The sequence below is a fragment of the Pelodiscus sinensis genome, chromosome 4 (assembly GCF_052426305.1).
Source record: "Pelodiscus sinensis isolate ZL-2025 chromosome 4, ASM5242630v1, whole genome shotgun sequence".
Classification (NCBI taxonomy): domain Eukaryota; kingdom Metazoa; phylum Chordata; order Testudines; family Trionychidae; genus Pelodiscus; species Pelodiscus sinensis.
Genome location: NC_143055.1, coordinates 49,406,001 through 49,423,219, shown reverse-complemented (window position 1 = coordinate 49,423,219; position 17,219 = coordinate 49,406,001). Strand labels below are relative to the sequence as shown.

The 17,219-nt window shown below is 40.0% G+C and overlaps 1 protein-coding gene across 4 annotated transcripts in view; it reads right to left on the bottom strand.

The window, feature by feature from the left end:
* Positions 1-805: 805 nt before the first annotated feature.
* Positions 806-17,219, bottom strand: part of OCIAD1 (OCIA domain containing 1) — a 28,918-nt gene continuing 12,504 nt past the window's right edge. For all 4 annotated transcript variants that reach the window (XM_006113460.5, XM_006113461.5, XM_089777861.1 and 1 more), the window contains 3 exons: positions 13,714-13,916; positions 9,606-9,758; positions 806-3,428 (listed from right to left, as the gene is read on the bottom strand). In XM_006113460.5, the coding sequence (XP_006113522.2) occupies positions 3,391-3,428; positions 9,606-9,758; positions 13,714-13,916 (394 nt within the window). In that variant the 3' untranslated portion in view covers positions 806-3,390. The remainder of the gene's footprint in view (positions 3,429-9,605; positions 9,759-13,713; positions 13,917-17,219) is intronic.

The following is a 17,219-nucleotide window of genomic DNA, read 5'->3' as shown; positions in this document are numbered from 1 at the left end:
TGATAGTGGCTGCCTGTGAACGTTAATCTAAGCAAAATTCTAATATTAATCTTAAAAGAGGAGCAAGTATGCGTCATCTTCCAAAATAAAACATTTAGCTTGCTTAATCAATTGGCAAATTTGACTGGTAGATCAGTTAGAAGCATACCTAAATATAAAACTCATGATTGTTTTGGCATTCTTTCATCCCTACTGTTTCTTCATTATACCTTTTTCACAGGAGAAAAAACAAGCCATTATCTACCCATCTTTTCTGGGGGATCCTGACAAAATATTTGAAGAATGTGAAAAGTTCTTATCAACCTAGGGCTCAAACCTGAAATGCAGATCTTTCTCTTCTTAATTAAAAGAAATGAAGGTATGCTGAGCTTCAATACATAGTTGTGGCCATTTTAAAATATAGCCCAGTTCACATCTTCTGTAATGCCAGTGACAATATCCTTCTAGTTGACTACAAGCCACTCTCACACTCACTATGCAAAATCATACCCTGCCTAAAAGGTAAAATCCCCGTTTTGATACACTATTAGGGCTTTGTTTTTCAAACCACCATTGAGATTAAAAGTTATGACCATACAAATAAATCACTGTATTTACATAAAGGATATGATAGAGACCAAAAAACACCTCCGCCCACCATGTTGTGAAGTAGTGAGAATAGTATTTCCATACCTTACTTACCACCATAACTCTAGATAAAAAGGTGATACTGAGAAACACCAAGTACTATACTTAATTTTGAATTCTGATATTTGTATGCCATATATTAATATAGATTTCTTATTAACAAGAACAGTGTTTAAAATAGTGTTTCCCACATCTGAGATATGTCCTTTATTTTCATAACTACAGAAAATGAAAACACTTTTAACAGTATTACATAAAAATGTTTGTATCCATAAAATAATTATTTGGTGGTGAGATATCAACCTCATTTTCAAAACCTTTGGCTTCAGATCAGTTTACAAAATGCTTCCAGTATTCAGAAAGCACTCAAGTATGCAAGATTAAGGTATAATATTAATGGAGTAGATGACTTTTCCTTTTTCAGTATTTAGAGAGAAAAAAGACTGATTTCTGGAGAGAATGGACCTAAAAGAGGAGGATTAGACTGCAGTTAACACATTATGAAGGGCTTATCTAGAAAAGGAAATGTAATGGTATAGCTATTATATCTATGTAAAAAAACTAATCTTTTGGATAACAGATCCTACCTTCAGGTTTAACTTATACAGTTTTCTAAGTGACCGCTAAACTGGTAAAAATCATACTCATTTTGGAATCTGAGTGTCCCCATGGGGAGTTAGTTACACTGGTATAATTATACCAGCAAATTTCCCTATGTAGATAAACCCTAAGTGTAATCATAGATACACAAGAAAGTAATTTTAAGTAGCATTAATAGAAGCAATTATTAATTTAGATTTTTGAGGGAAAGAGAAAAAGTTACCAAACATTTATAAACTTGTGCCAAAAAAGCCCAATGTTGTCCAAATTCCAGAAAAATAAGATATTTTTATTGGCAAGATAACTGTCCAAAATTCTACCTTCTTTGGGAATTGTAAAGGAGTGAAAAGTATCAGTATTTTCCCTCTTCCTTACTATCTGAAACCTGCTCCCTGGTCCTTCCTCACTTAAGAGACTGTCTGCTTCAACATAGTGCCAGAAAAAATGTACCTTCTCTCTTTAAAGATCAGATATGCAAAGATAAGTGTTACAACTTCCTTCTACTATTTTGCAGCTTAGTGAATTATTTACTTCTTTTCTTGCATGGTGGGTGTAATAAGGAGAAATAAAATGTATTTCTCCCATGATAAATCTGACCACTTTCAGTATTCTGCACTGACCCCATCTTTCAACAACAGTACAAATCTTGCTGACTTCTAGTACTTTCATGGACCTCTCACTGCATACCTGAAAGCCTTCTCTCAAGGTAATTTTTTTTTAAAACAGTTCACTTCAAAATAACTTGATACCAGTCATCCACTTACAGTTCAGAAGCAGTTTGGTGTTTCTTTTCTCTGCAGATAGACCTGTTCTTGAACATATTTTTTAAGAACTCATCTTTATATTCATTTTTTAATCCTCATTTCAGCTTATTCTGTACCATGCTTTTGAATCATTCTGTCCGTGTTGCTCTATAGTTGGTCCACTGAATAAATGATGTCCTTGAGAGCATTTTTCTTGGCTGGTAATATAATTCCTTTTCCTCTCTAATGAAGTTAAGGTTTCAGCACACCTTTAACCAAAAACTCAAAACAAGAAAGGCACAGTACTGACATGCTAAGAATATATGTAAGGCAGCTGAAGGTCACAGCTTTGAAGATGAAACTCTAGTGCTCATGGAAGAAAGACTGGTGGCAATGTTCCAATCCCAATACGTAGGAGGTAAAGCAGATACTCGGAAAATGTGTCAGCACAGCTCTGGCACACAATGTGTATCAGTCCTGAACAGAAATATGCTATATTCTCTTCTTGAGAGACACAAAGTAGTGACAAATTCTGGTGGTTTTGTGACGTGTGTGTATAAATGGGAATAAGATTCAGAGCACAAAATTATTTTTCAACCCAGGCCAGCATTTGAACTGAGGTCACCAAAATTAAAGTGATTAATGCACTTAGCCCACCATGCTTAAACTCACATACTTTTTAATGTATCCATTTTCTTTTATTTAATCATTTTCTGTGCTTCTGGTTATTTGGGTCTTGCACTGAGCAGTAGAGAAGTCAGAATAATTCACTAAAAATGTGCATATGTTTTAATGTTTAAGAGCATGAAAGGCATACATTTACTCTGGCACCTGACTAGTTCCTCTTCACAGTTTTTAATGTTTAATCCTAAAAATTTATTGCAGGATAACAAGATCTAATTTTGAAGTCCCAAAAGATATGGAAGAAATTAACATTGATTTTAATAAATTACTAATTAGTTGGGAGTAAATACCAAAAAGTGAGAGAATATGTTTTATTGAGTGACTTTTAATGGGAGTCTTGAATAATCTGAAAAGATTTTTTTTCTTCACAATATCAATACATCTGAATTAGTCTGTTCAGATATGTCCATGCCTTATCGCTTACTACAGATTTATAAAGTTAGTGCTAGCTACCCCGTATTCATTATTTCTAAAGAATACCAAACTGGTTAAAATCACTGTACTCCTCAATAGTCTGGTTTTCCAACGGTGCAAATCTACATAATATTAAGCCTACAATCCGTAATTTTTTAACTCTTCTGGAAAGTCAAAAATAAAATCTAGTCTCCTTTATTGTAACATATTTCAATTTGGCAGAATACACCAAACTGTGCAGATATTCATAACCAACACAGATGGAGCTGAAGTTAACTGATTGAAGATAACAACTTCCTTCCGTACATGCAAGATTCAGTTCTCATTCTTCCCAAGTATCTCCATACTTGTTTACTTTAACTAGGAAATAAAACAAAGAATACCACATCACTAAATAGTTTAAATATATAAATTTATAATGAATTTAAAACAAAATGCAAAAAGTGTATATACCAATTAGAAAAAAACAGAGAAAGAATAACAGATAATATGTGGTTGTATAGTCGTCTTATATGCACAGGTAGGTGGTTAAAAGATAATGAGTTATATATTTAATTTTCAGTGGGGTAGCTGTGTTAGTCTGTAACTTGAAAAACAAGTAATCCTGTGGCACCTTAGAGACTAACAAAAATAAATATAGTATCGTGAACTTTTGTGGGCAAAACCCACTTCTCAAGCTCATCAGAAGAAGTGGGTTTTGCCCACGAAAGCTCATGATACTATATAATTTTGTTAGTCTCTAAGGTGCCACTGAACTACTTGTTATATTTAATTTACATTTGTTTTTAAACAAAAAGATGACATTTGTAATCCTTACTGACCAACTGCCTAGCCATTAACAACTGGCAACTGTCTACAAAACAGAAGTGAGTCTTGGAGACAGACTTGAAGGAGGGAAGGGTATTGGGGCTTAGGAATTAGTCCAGTGAAGGCAGTGTGGAAGAAAATGAAAAGATGCTTGTATGAAAGAGGCCTGGACAAACAAGAGACAAAAGACTGGCTACTAAGGGGTTAATGTTAGTTCACAATAAAATACAAGAATAAACAGAAAGGGAAGGATGGACCAGTGGTTATATGACTGCGGAGAGTTGGATTCCCTGCTGTGCCACAGATGTTTTTTGGTGTCCGTCTCAGTTCCTCCTCTGTAAATAAATGATAGCCTTACTTTTCTATCTCACAAGGGGGCTGAGAGAATAAGTACCATCATGATTGTTTGGCCCCCATTATTGCTGTATACAAGTATCTAAGACAGTCAGTAGAAGCTGAGTTGTGCTGGCCCTTAAGAGGAAGGGACGCTTGAATTTCATACAACAGAAAAGTGAGAGGAGGATCTTACCAGTGTTTAAAAGAGTATAATCTAGTCAGACCAGCCAAGGGTTCTAAATGGATCCAAAGAGGAAGAGGTGAATGAAGCCAGGGAATGAAGGTCAGAGAAAACAAGGCAGGATGAGATTTTGTGGTACACACAGAAAACTGGGTCTTGGAAATATTATGAAGAAGGAAGCAGCAAGCTTTGGCTTCAACCTTGATGTTTGGGGTTTGAGAGAGGGTGGATTAAAAAAAGAATGATACCCAAGTAATGGTCTTGAGTGACCGTGAGAATGGTAATAGAGATGTTAGTCTGGTCTTGCTGAAACAAAAGACAGGAATATGCCGCACTTTAAAGACTAACAGGATGGTAGTTTGTATAGACTAACATGCATTAGGTTATATAGACTCTTATTTCAGTTTAAACCAGGTTTATTTCAGTTCAGCATCATTTGATTTCTAACTGACAAGCTACATTGAAATATGCATGGCATAAAAACCAAAGGAAGAGTGTCCACAGAGCTCTTGCACTGGTTTAACCCAGTTTAAAATTGCACTTTTAGTTCAACCAGTGTAGCTGTCCTATGTAAAGGCCAGAAAAAAGAAGATGCATCTCCACAGAAAGTGTCTCTTATGGGTACTAGGGCTTGCCTCAAGGTTATCTGTGGGTGCACTGAGTAAAACAGAACTCTACTGGGATCGTCTGAAGGTGGCATGGAAAGAAGAAAAGAGTTGTACATATCCATCCTCCTCTTACAATATAGTTCAGTTTTGAAGATTTGTGCTGATTTCTGCTCTCATTCCCACAAAACTGCTACCAGGGATCCCTAATGCCTGTCCTTATTTGATTGCCACAGAAGAGCACCTACTCCCTAACAGTTTAGCAGAAATTATACAGGCACAAAAGGAGCATAGAGGTTATACCTAAAGCAGGCAAACCCTAAGCTTTAGTTTCTGTTCTTACTCATTATTATAAAGCTACCTAACATTTCAAAAGAAGAGTAAATAGAAGGCTGAAAAATCATTGAGTTCTACTATTGAATCATCTGTTAGTGACATCAGTAAGTTCCCCAGAGTTAATATCAGACTTTCATCCACTTCTGTCATTTATTATCTAGCAAATATTTGCATTACAGTTTTGTCTTTACTCCACTTTCCTAAACAGTGCAAGCAGCCACATTTATAGGTTACTTGTAAACATTTCAGTGAATTACTCATGTTCCATTTTCAAAAGCTAATGATAAATACTAATTAGGGATGTAAAGGGTTAACTGGTGACCCAGTAAGCATTCACCTTATTGGCATGCTTACCAGGGTAACTAATTAACCGGCGGCTCAGCCTGGCCAGAGCAGCCTCCGCCTGTAGTGAGGTGTGGCAGGCCCTGTCTGACCAGAGAAGCCCAGGAGGCCTGGGCCTGCTACGCCATGCAGTGGCCCCCCACCACAGGATCCCTGTTATCTGTTAAATATACTGTTTAACCTCTGAGCTTTTTAAACGGAATTTTACATCCTTAATACAAATGTAATTTAACATTATATCTACTGTGAGCCTATGATAGGTCTAAATGTTGTTTGGTTTTGAAAAAAATCCTAGATTAAAAATTCCCAATATAATTGCGAACCTTTATACTCAACCGTAGCCATTGACTTTTGCTGTCGAGTTTACTCCTTGACACAAAATGTTGCTCCACAACTTGAGCTTTCATTTAAAAATAATATGCTTCTAGTCTGGTGGTCACCAGCTGATATATCGGGCTCTACTGATAGATCTTGGAGCCTCTGACAGGTGATCCTGATTGGTTTGGTCGGGAAGCTTGCACTTCAGTTGCCCCTCCACCCACTATCATGCTGCTCCTGGCCTCTGTCTTGGAGTTGCCCCCCAGGGAGCCTCCTGCTTGCAGTGCAGGATGTGGGAGGGAGAAGGAAAGAGAGAGGGCACTGATGTCAGGGTGCCCCCACACCCCTACTCCTGTACCCCATCTCCACACACATAGAAGGGGATAGAGGGAGCTTGGCAATGCAAATCTGTCACTTTTACACTGTGGCTGCGTCTAGACTGGCATGATTTTCCGCAAATGCTTTTAACGGAAAAGTTTTCCATTAAGAGCATTTGCGGAAAAGAGCATCTAGATTGGCACGGACGCTTTTCCGCAAAAGCACTTTTTGCGGAAAAGCGTCCGTGCCAATCTAGACGTGCTTTTGCGCAAAAAAGTCCCCATCACCATTTTCGCGATCGGGGCTTTTTTGCGCAAAGCAAATCTGAGCTGTCTACACTGGCCCTTTTGCGCAAAAAGACTTTTGCCCGAACGGGAGCAGCATAGTATTTCCGCAAGAAGCACTGATTTCTTACATGAGATCGTCAGTGTTCTTGTGGAAATTCAAGCGGCCAGTATAGACAGCTGGCAAGTTTTTCCACAAAAGCACCTGCTTTTGCGGAAAAACTTGCCAGTCTAGACACAGCCCCCGTGTCTCGCTGTCACTCACAAGCACAAACTGTCCTTCACTCATCTCTTGACCCAACATATACGTGGGTTGTTTTTACTTTTACTCCTTGCAAAGTGTGTTATTTTTGGTTTTTGACTGGTTGTGCATTTCATAATTTTAATTTCTCTCTCATACTTAAATTTAATTCTTTGTGTAGTGAGTTCTAAAATGCCTAACCTGTTGTGGCTAGACTAATTATCCCTATGGTAACTGCAGCTCCTGGAAGTGGCTGGCATGCCCCGGCAGCCCCTGAGAAAGGCAAAGCAGGGGGTCTCCACATACTGTCCTTGCCCTCAGAAGACAATCCGACTGCAGTTCCAATTGATCAGTAATGGGGAACCGTGACCAGTAGAAGTTGCGGGCTCAATACCTACAGATGAGGGACAGCACATGGTGCCATGGAGCCATTGCTTTACATACCAGCTGTTTTCAGGAGTGGTGCAAGACCAGGACAGAAGTAAGCTTGCGTTAACTCTACTGCTCCACCACCTGGAAGCTGCCTCAGTTAAACAGTGTCCAGCCAGAGCCTAATTCCTGAACCCATATCCCAGCCCTGAACCACTTCCTATAGCCAAACTCCTTCTCAGAACTTGCACCCTGAAACTCTCCTAGACCCCAATTCCCCACCCTGGGCTAAGCCCGAAGCCCCTCACACACACTGAACCCTTGGCCTCATACCCCAGCCTGGTGAAAGTAAGTGAGGATGTGGGAGGAAGAGGGATGGAGTGAGCAGGATGAGGCCTCAGAAGGGGTGGAGCAGGGGCGAAGCCTCAAAGAAGGGGTGGGAAGAAAGTGGGGCAAAGATATTTGGGGTTGAGGTAGAGCTTACATTGCATTTAATTGAAAAAGTGATATTGTGGTTAAAAAGGCTGGAGACCACTGTTCTAGTCTCTATGACTGTGGAGAAAATCTCAAAGAAATTGTAAGCAAACAGAAGAAATGTCATCTGTCTGAATCTACAGACAGCATGAATCAATAACTAAGAAGTGTGAAATGCCTCATGCATCTTAGTGGTGGGATCATAATTTCCACAGCCATGGGAGCTGGCATTTTTCCCAAGAATCTTCGTAAATTCAGTACCTCTGCCACAAAATTCATCTTGTTAATCCATCTAGATGCTCAATTTTTATCTCCTTGCCCTGCTAGGACCAGCCTGCAGCTACATTTGCTCTACAGCTTTTCTCACAAGAGGAAATTCATTATATTACAGGCGCCAAGGAAAATATAGTGGAAAAAACCTATCTTTGAAAATAACCATTGTTTCAAATGTTCATCCAAGAATTGTGTGTCAGTTGATATTTTTGACTATTGGCTAAAACTGCATTTGGGGGTGGACAGTATGGGGGTGTGGACTATTTCAGAGTGATAGAATAAAGTAACATTGCCAGAAAATTAAAGGATTATGTGGCAATGTGAGACCCATTCCTGGGTCCCAGACCCTTGCCTTGTGCACAACCCCGCAAGCCTCGCTTGCCCTTGCCAGCATTTTGGGAATCTGTCCCTTAGCTGTCAGGCTGGGCTGAGTAACCAGTTCTCCTCCGTCACCAGCTGGGCTCTCAGGCTGCTTAGGGAAGGAAGCCCAAACACTCCTCTCAGAGCTTCTTACCTTCCCCATCTATTCTGTTCTGTTTATCAGCTTCTCTGTCTCTTTCCTTAACAGATCTCACTCCCCTCCGCCTCCTCCAAACTCCACTTCCACTCTCTCCCTCTTCCTCAGCAGGGAAAGCTTTTAAAAACAAGGCCTGGAGGCACCTTAAGTTAAGTTAAGTTAGCTGGCCCTTAATTGATTTATAGCAGAACTGCCTGGGCCAGTCTCATTCTGCCCCTGGTAACTCCGAGTGAGCTGTTCCTGGGTGCCCTGACAAAGTTCCAATTTATTAGGAGAGGGTTTTCTGCTTTTTAGAGCTGCCTCTCCCCATTCTAATCTAGTCTTCTAGCCTGACTCACAATAGCTACTACTGAATTTGGTCCTATTGTGATGCAGAGTATATAAAAGCCTAAATATAAAGTGCATTAAAGAGCAAAATATTTTTATTCAACATAAGAAGTGTGGTTCCCAAGGATAACTTTATACTGACTGAATGGCATTTCATTCTGGAGGTCATCACAAGATTGGTGCCAAGTACTATTTCCTTCCTTTACATTCTAATGCAGAACAATAAACATCTTAAAACAATGACACATCCTTCAAAATTCTACACTACAGAAACCCCAACATTCTACATGAAACAATTCACACAGTGTTTTTAAAAAGCAGATATGTGCTCTGCCTTGAGAGAATACCCAGCACCAGCTCCTGCTCTCTCCCCCTCCCCACCACATTCCTATGAGGGACCCTCTCATTTTGCAGGATCCTAAAGCCCAAGTCAAAAAAGCAATGAAACAGTCCCACAGGTCAAGTTCTGTGATCCCAATTTAGTTGGTATGGGCCAGCTGCAGGTTTTTCTTTGCTAAAGGCCTAGGCAGTTATTCACTAATCAAGCTATTCACAATGTGTCTCTAAATAGGTAACAAGTTCTAGTATATTCATCATAATCAGCTACCAAGACTTCACTTGTTTTTTTCCAATACAGGGAAGTAATTTGAAACTATATAATATGCTGTACATAAACCATACACAGAAAGGAAATCAGTTCTAACATAAGCTAAGTCAGAAATATGAAGTCAAGCATAAGACTAACCCTTTTCAACACTACTTTAGTATCTATGTTCACTATATACTTCAGCAATTTAGCATCAAATTACCTTCTTTTTTAAATGGTCTCTCCTGTGAAGACTTCGCTGGAGTCTCTCCCTTTTGTGTTAATGCTACTTCATATGTCTCTCTGTTTCTATTTCTTAACTCCTCATATGAGACACTTTTTCTTTTAGGACTTTCCTCTAGTAGTGGAACTGGTTCTTAAATAACAAAAAGCACAGTGAGAATTAGCAACACCTAACTACACTTGATTACAATTGCAATTAACCAACCTTTTTTTAGTATGTTGACCAATTATAGCTCAATTTAGACTGAAATGGAACATATTACAGCCACAATCCAAAATAACAATTCAGTTTTTTTAAGTTTTTAAAAGCACTCAATATATCCAGAAGGGTCCCTCCTCAAACCTTTTGTTTTATGCTTTGCTCTCAGATGCCACCAAAGCTATGTGTGCTAGAAAAACCAAGGAGTGACACAAATAAGAAGAATTTCTATACACAGTACTGCCACACGCAACAGCTTTTTCAAGCCAATAGCAATTCACCTAGATCATGACTGACAGCAGAGACATGCTTTGCTCTTGTGGAAGTACATAAATATGATACAGAAGTCTAGTCTGAGAAGCTAGTGCAACACAAAGCAGGACTTTTCCATATTTTAAAACTACAGAATAGAGAAGACAATTCTATTCACTCCATTTTTTAAAAAACTGGCAATGCTTGAAGACTTTGAGGAAAAAGAAACCAAAATAGTTTGAAGAGAAGAGGATACCATGGATCAGCCACTTTTGTATTTATTATCAGAGGGGTAGCCATGTTATGTATTTATGAAGTGCCTAAATGCTGTGGCATTTAAGCACTATTAGGGTTGTTGGTTTGCTTTCATTTAATCCCCACGTCCACATTTTATCGATCTTAGGATGGAGAGAGATGTTCTTTTTCTTATTTTATCCAAGAAAAAGCCTAACCAACACCCCCCTCCAATAATATTAAAAATGTCATATCTTTGAGGGATCCTAAGTAAAGGAAAGAATGTCTTCTCCAGTAACTTTAGGAAATAAGAACATAGTAATCTAGTTAAGCACTATGATTTGGTGATACTGTTAATGACAGAGCATTTCAAATAATATATAGTGGTGATTAATAAAGGAAACCTTTGGTAAACAGAAAATCAGATGCATCACTGTATTTTTGTTGTTTGTTTGAAGAATCAAAAATTTGATTCACACCTTAAGTTGTTCTACAACTATTAGTCTCAGTTGGCTAGTGATGTACCTCAGTTTAATTATTATGGAGATTATCAAACAAATTAATCAATCAATAGGTTGAACTCTGGAAAATAAAACTCCAATTAAATATGAGTTAATGCAAATGACTGGGCTCATTTATTGCTTGGGTCAAATTCTAACTCGATTGACTTCAATGGCAAAACTCCCATTGACTTCAACAGGATCAGTATTTCAACTGATGACCTCAGAGGAAGATGTCTAGAAAAAGTGACAAAATCTTCATCTTGGATGCACCATCAATAATGTTAAAATGTACGAGATTTCTTCTATTGGATAGAAAAAAATAATAGTTTTGGCTAAACTATTATTAATTTTGGATGACACATGATCCCAAGAAAGTAGCTCAATTTATAAATCAAACCACAAATAAAAATGGACATAAGCAAGAAGGGTGTATTTTAAATTAAAATTGATTTTTGAGCTTACTTCATTGAATTTTTATTTATACATGAGTTTCAAAGCACACATGAGTACTGGAAGGGGTAAACTGGTTTCGCCCACAAAGAACAGGCGCTGCTCTGATGGGCCCCATGGGGCTGGAGCAGCCTCATGCTCAAGGTGGATGGGGAGCTACCGTATTTTCCGGCGTATAGGGCGACTGGGTGTATAAGACGACCCCCTATCTTTTTAATTAAAAGATAGGGTTTCATCTTATACCCCAGCGCCCCTCCGCCTCCTTTGCTCCCGGTGTCCCTGGTCTGCTGGAGATGGTCCCCAGCAGACCAGAGGCACCGGGAGCAAAGCCGCCAGGAGCGCCTGGGCTGCCCCCCCCCCCCGCCGGAGCCCCTCCGCGGCTTTGAAAGCCTCGGGGGAAGCCGGCGGGGGGGCATCCCAGGCGCGCATGGGCTGCCCCCCCGCCGGAGCCCCTCCGCGGCTTTGAAAGCCTCGGGGGAAGCCGGCGGCGGGGCATCCCAGGCGCGCATGGGCTGCGCCCCCGCCGGCTTCCCCCGAGGCTTTCAAAGCCGCGGAGGGGCTCCGGCGGCGGGGCATCCGGCGTACAAGACGACCCCCGATTTTGGGGGGATGTTTTTTAACATCAGAGGTCATCTTGTACGCCGGAATATACGATACTATAGCCCCTACCAGTTAACTGGAACCAGTTAACCTTTTGCATCCCTAATACAAATACAAATTTTGCTATATAAAAAGGGAAAACTTTACCACCTAGTTCTTGTTGCCCCTGGCCATTTTGTTTAGTCGCACAGGTTAAAAGTAAACGTATGGGGGGCGAACTTCATGAGGGAGACATATATACATGTGTATTTAATTTTCAAAAAACAGACCTGACTTTATAATTTATAATCTTACAATTTATAATCCCTTCAAAAAATTCAGAAAAAAACTAGTAGTTAAGTTTTAAAGAGACAAATGTTAAAAAAAAAGAAACATCCTGTAGAAGATGTACTTTGTATCAATATATTTTTCTTTGTGGAACTGCAAAATATTCGTCCATGAAAACCACTGTATTCATTGTATACTAGCATACTGACCCGGCATTGCTTGGGTCTTTAAGAAGATGGGTTCAGGGCACAGATCTGGAATGCAGTAGCCAGGACAGGGGCTTGAGGATATGGGGGGCTTATGGCAGGGAGTGCAAGGGACAGGGCTGAGGGTGAGGAAGGGCTCTGGGCAGGGATTAGGAGGTGAAGAAATCAGGGCAGAGGGTTAGGAGTTGTGTGGGGGCTCAGGACAGCAGGTGGGAGTTGCATGAGTCAGGGCGGGGGGTTGGGTGGTGTGTGTGGGGGGGACTCAGGGCAGGGGGTGGAGGAGTTAGAGCAGAGGGTGAGGGGCTCAGCGCAGAAATGGGGTTCTGTAGGGGCCAGGACAAGAGGTTGGGTGTGCGGGAGACCCAAGGCAGGGATAGGGTGGCAGGAGCCATGCTGCCTGGCAGCTCCCCAGGCTGACCAGGGCTGCCAACGCCACACTGCTTGGGCGACTGGGGGGGTCTGGTGGCTAGAAACATCCAGAGCACCGCCTCTAGCCAACTGTCTTGTGGTCATTCTATAGTAGAACTGTCCCAGTTAGCAAATCCCCCTCTCTTTCTGTTTTATGATAAACAATCATCTTCCATGAAAAACCAAACCCTCACCTTGCTTTAAGTTATGATAAGAGGAAGCTACATACCAAATGTGGTGGTCCTAGCTCCACATTTAGGAAGAGTTCTTGAATATACAGACTAGAGATGTTAAAGTAAGTTTATTTTTGTAAATGTGTAACTGCTGAAGTTGTTAGTGGCAACATGTTTACACATGGGTGCAAGGCAGGAGCCAGTGCTTGTAGGCAATGGTTTTTAAGCCAGCTCCCCATGAACCTGGATCCCACCTGCCCCACTGCCTCTATGTAAGGTATCAGCACAGGTGGGGGGGAAGGGGGAGGAGAGGAGAAAAGGAGGCAGCGGCTCCGCAGGAGTTGGCACATGCAGAGAGCCAGCTTCCTACACATACTGTCCCCCGGCTACCTCCTCATCATACAGAGACGGCAGCAGTATGCAGCGATCAGTAGGCTTGGCAGAAGCAGGTATGCAAGGGGAGCTGATTTGAAAGCCGCCTTCCCCCCTACTCCCACCCACGATACACAGTCAATGGGAGAGTATAAGGGGGTGCGTGTAACCATGAGAGTTAACCAATGAGCCCAGGCTCATCAGCTAACCATGTACATGCGTAGATTTGTAAATGTGCTAAAATAAAACAAATCTGAACATACAGAATGTATACATCCAAGCAAACTAAGGGAATATATTGTATTTATCATCATGACAGAAGAGGCTTTACTATCACATTTCTCTCACTTATGAAGACAAAATGTCTCCAGGACACAAACCAGAATTAATGTACTATGAAACTATAAATTAAGATAAGCCATACCTGCAGCATTATGTTCAGTAATTCCAGTAGGAGAAGATTCATTCAAAGAAGAACTGAATGGAATTGGTTCATAGTTAGAGAGGGACTGATTTGTTGAACTATATTCATGTGAATAGCTGGAAGAAAGTGGGGCTGCAGGTGTTTGAGATCCAAAAGATGACTGAGGCGGCAAATTTGCAAACTCTGATTTTTTATCAGCATATCTGGAAAAATAAGACAAAGGGATATTAAGATTGGAAATATTTAATTTAAGCACATGATGGATTGAAGAATAAAAACTCCTTGATTAATGTTTTAAAACTAGTTTATAGTAAAACATTTAAATATTAACAGATTTTTACAGAAAAAGGTAATTGTCCCAAAAGATCCATATGACCCTTCCACAACACATACACGCTTCAAAAAAAAAAGAACATACATGAGAAACTTTAGTTTTAACTAAAAAAAAAAATACAGAACATAAACTAACTTCCAACCACGAGCTTGGAAGTTTACAATATAAATAAAACAATCCCTGCCCCCCAAAGACAGTTCAGACACAGACAAAACACATCAGACACAAATAGAACAGGGTGTGCCTGTATGAGATAGTAGGGGCACAAAAATACAGCCGTAGCTACTATTTTTGAAAGTTTTTAGGAAAGAAATGTGGTTTAAGAAGCCAAGATGCAACTCAAACCCTTCATTAGAAGCTGCTATGATTGATCAATACCAAAAAATGTTTTAGAAGCTATTCGGGAGACAAAGAATTATCTTGAAGTCTGACATTGCTCTCCCCAATATGGAGTTGCTGATTTAGTTTTCTGACACAAAATGAACAGGGAGAATGATAATTAGAAACACTTCTTTAAATAAGATATCAATTGTTTACAAGCAAAACAATGTGTGTACTATAATAATTTAGGCCTGTTTCAGCAAAGCAATTAAACACATCATTTAATTTTCTGTATATGCTTATGTGCTTCACTAAACAGTGATGTATTTAAGCTCATACTTTTAATGGCCCTCTATTGAATTATTTACTCAGCTGCCCATCTCTGACGTTTTTGGGAAGGAAAGATTTTATTTATGTGTATGTTGAGTCATTTAAAATAAGATGTTACAGTTACACTGTCTTTACACACATAGGTACTGTGACAAAGCTCCTATTTAAACATAGTGGGTCCTGCTCTTTCAGGCAGATTTGTTTGCCTGAGAGGCTCAAAGCAGCCCTCAATTTTAGGCAACATACCTAGGCTACATCTACACGGCAGGCTTTTTGCATAAGAATGGCTGTTCTTGTGCAAAAACTTGCAGAGCGTCTACACAACACACGTATTCTTGTGCAAGTAAATTTACAGTAAAGCAGCGGAAAAGAGGGCTTCTTGCGCAAGAGTTATTCCTCTCCCCACGAGGAATAAGCCCTCCTGTGCAAGAAGGCAGTATGGACGGGCAATAGGGGTTTCTTGCACAAGAAAACCCTATGGCTAAAATGGCCATCAGGGTTTTCTTGCGCAAGAGAGTGTCCACAATGCCATGGACAATCTTGCGCAAAAGCACATCTCTTGCGCAAAAGCACATGGCACTGTGGACGCGCATGGCAGTGTGGACTCCTTGTCACTTTTGCAGATCCAGACTAACACGGCTACCCCTCTGATACTCAATAGGGTCAGTGTTTCTAGAGTATTGTTTTCCTGTGCAAGGTATATTATTATTTTAATCCATTTTTGTGAATTTGGCTGGCAATGTCTCACAAATTAAGACTTCCATTATAAGATATTCTGTAAAAAAAATTAACCTATAATAGGAATTCTTGCCTGAAACAAATTTAAGATTGCTTTTTATACTCTAAACAGCAAGAATAGGAGTAACTTCATTACTTCCAATTTGAATCTTTTCAAACAGCCAACTTCCAAAGTTAAGTCCTGTTAAAGTTCTCACTCTAGTTTTAATTACTTATTTTCTTTAGGATGGTTTTACAATTCTTTTTTAACCATCCAGCAATTACATTTTAGGTGTATGAAAGCAGGCCTGTCTGTCTGCATTTCATACAGCTATCTAAAGAATCATAGAATACTAGGACTGGAAGGGACCTCAAGAGGTCATCAAGTCCAGTCCCCTACCCCCATGGCAGGACCAAATACTGTCTAGACTATCCTTGATAGACATTTATCTAACCTACTCCTAAATATTTCAGAGATGGAGATTCCACAACCGCCCTAGGCAATTTATTCTAGTGTTTGACTACCCTAACAGTTAGGAACTTATGTCCAATCTAAACCTCCCTTGCTGCAGTTTAAGCCCATTGCTTCTTGTTCTATCCTCAGAGGCCAAGATGAACAAGTTTTCTCCCTCCTCCTTATGACACCCTTTTAGATACCTGAAAACTGCTATCGTGTCCCCCCTCAGTCTTCTCATTTCTAAACTAAACAAACCCAATTCTTTCAGCCTTCTTTCATAGGTCATGTTTTCTAGACCTTTAATTATTCTAGTTGCTCTTCTCTGGACCTTCTGCAGTTTCTCCATATCTTTCTTGAAATGCGGTGCCCAGAACTGGACACAGTACTCCAACTGAGGCCTAACTAGCGCAGAGTAGAACGGAAGAATGACTTCTCGTGTCTTGCTCACAACACACCTATTAATGCATCCCAGAATCATGTTTCCTTTTTTTGCAACAGCATCACACTGCTGATTCATTCAGCTTGTGGTCCACTATAACCCCTAGATCCCTTTCTGCCGTACTCCTTACTAGACAGTCGCTTCCCATTCTGTGTGTGAGAAACTGATTATTCTTTCCTAAGTGGAGCACTTTGCATTTGCCTTTATTAAAGTTCATCCTGTTTACCTCAGACCATTTCTCCAATTTGTCCAGATCATTTTGAATTATGACCCTATCCTCCAGATTGGTTGCAACCTCTCCCAGCTTCGTATCATCTGCAAACTTAATAAGCGTACTTTCTATGCCAAGATGTAAATCGTTGATGAAGATATTGAAGAGAGCCGATCCCAAAACTGACCTCTGCGGAACCCCACTTGTTATACCTCTCCAGCAATATAAGAAATATTATGTATTTTATTATAAAGACATGGAGAAATATACATTCTGAAAACTAATACTGAACTTTCACTATTTTGTTATAGGTCGAACTGCTCTAGTCCAGCACCCTCAGGACCTGACCAGCACTGAACCAGAGAATTTGCTGAACCATGGTAGGTTAATATTATCTAGCAGTATTATCAACCCTCCACTGCTAACTGGGCTCTTAGAAGACATTTAGGGGTAAATTAGAGCTAAACATCAGCAGAGAACACTGACAGCCAGGACTAGTGCTGTAAACAATATTAATGGGACCATGGGAAACTTGGCCTTACACATGATAAGTAGACATTCAGCTAACTAAAATCATGCTGGACCATGGATGCTGCTGGTCCAGAGTGTGCCAGTTCAACTTGTAATATTAGGGCCAACAGTTACATATGAAATAACAGCACAAGAATTAGATGATATCTATCTATATCTATCTATA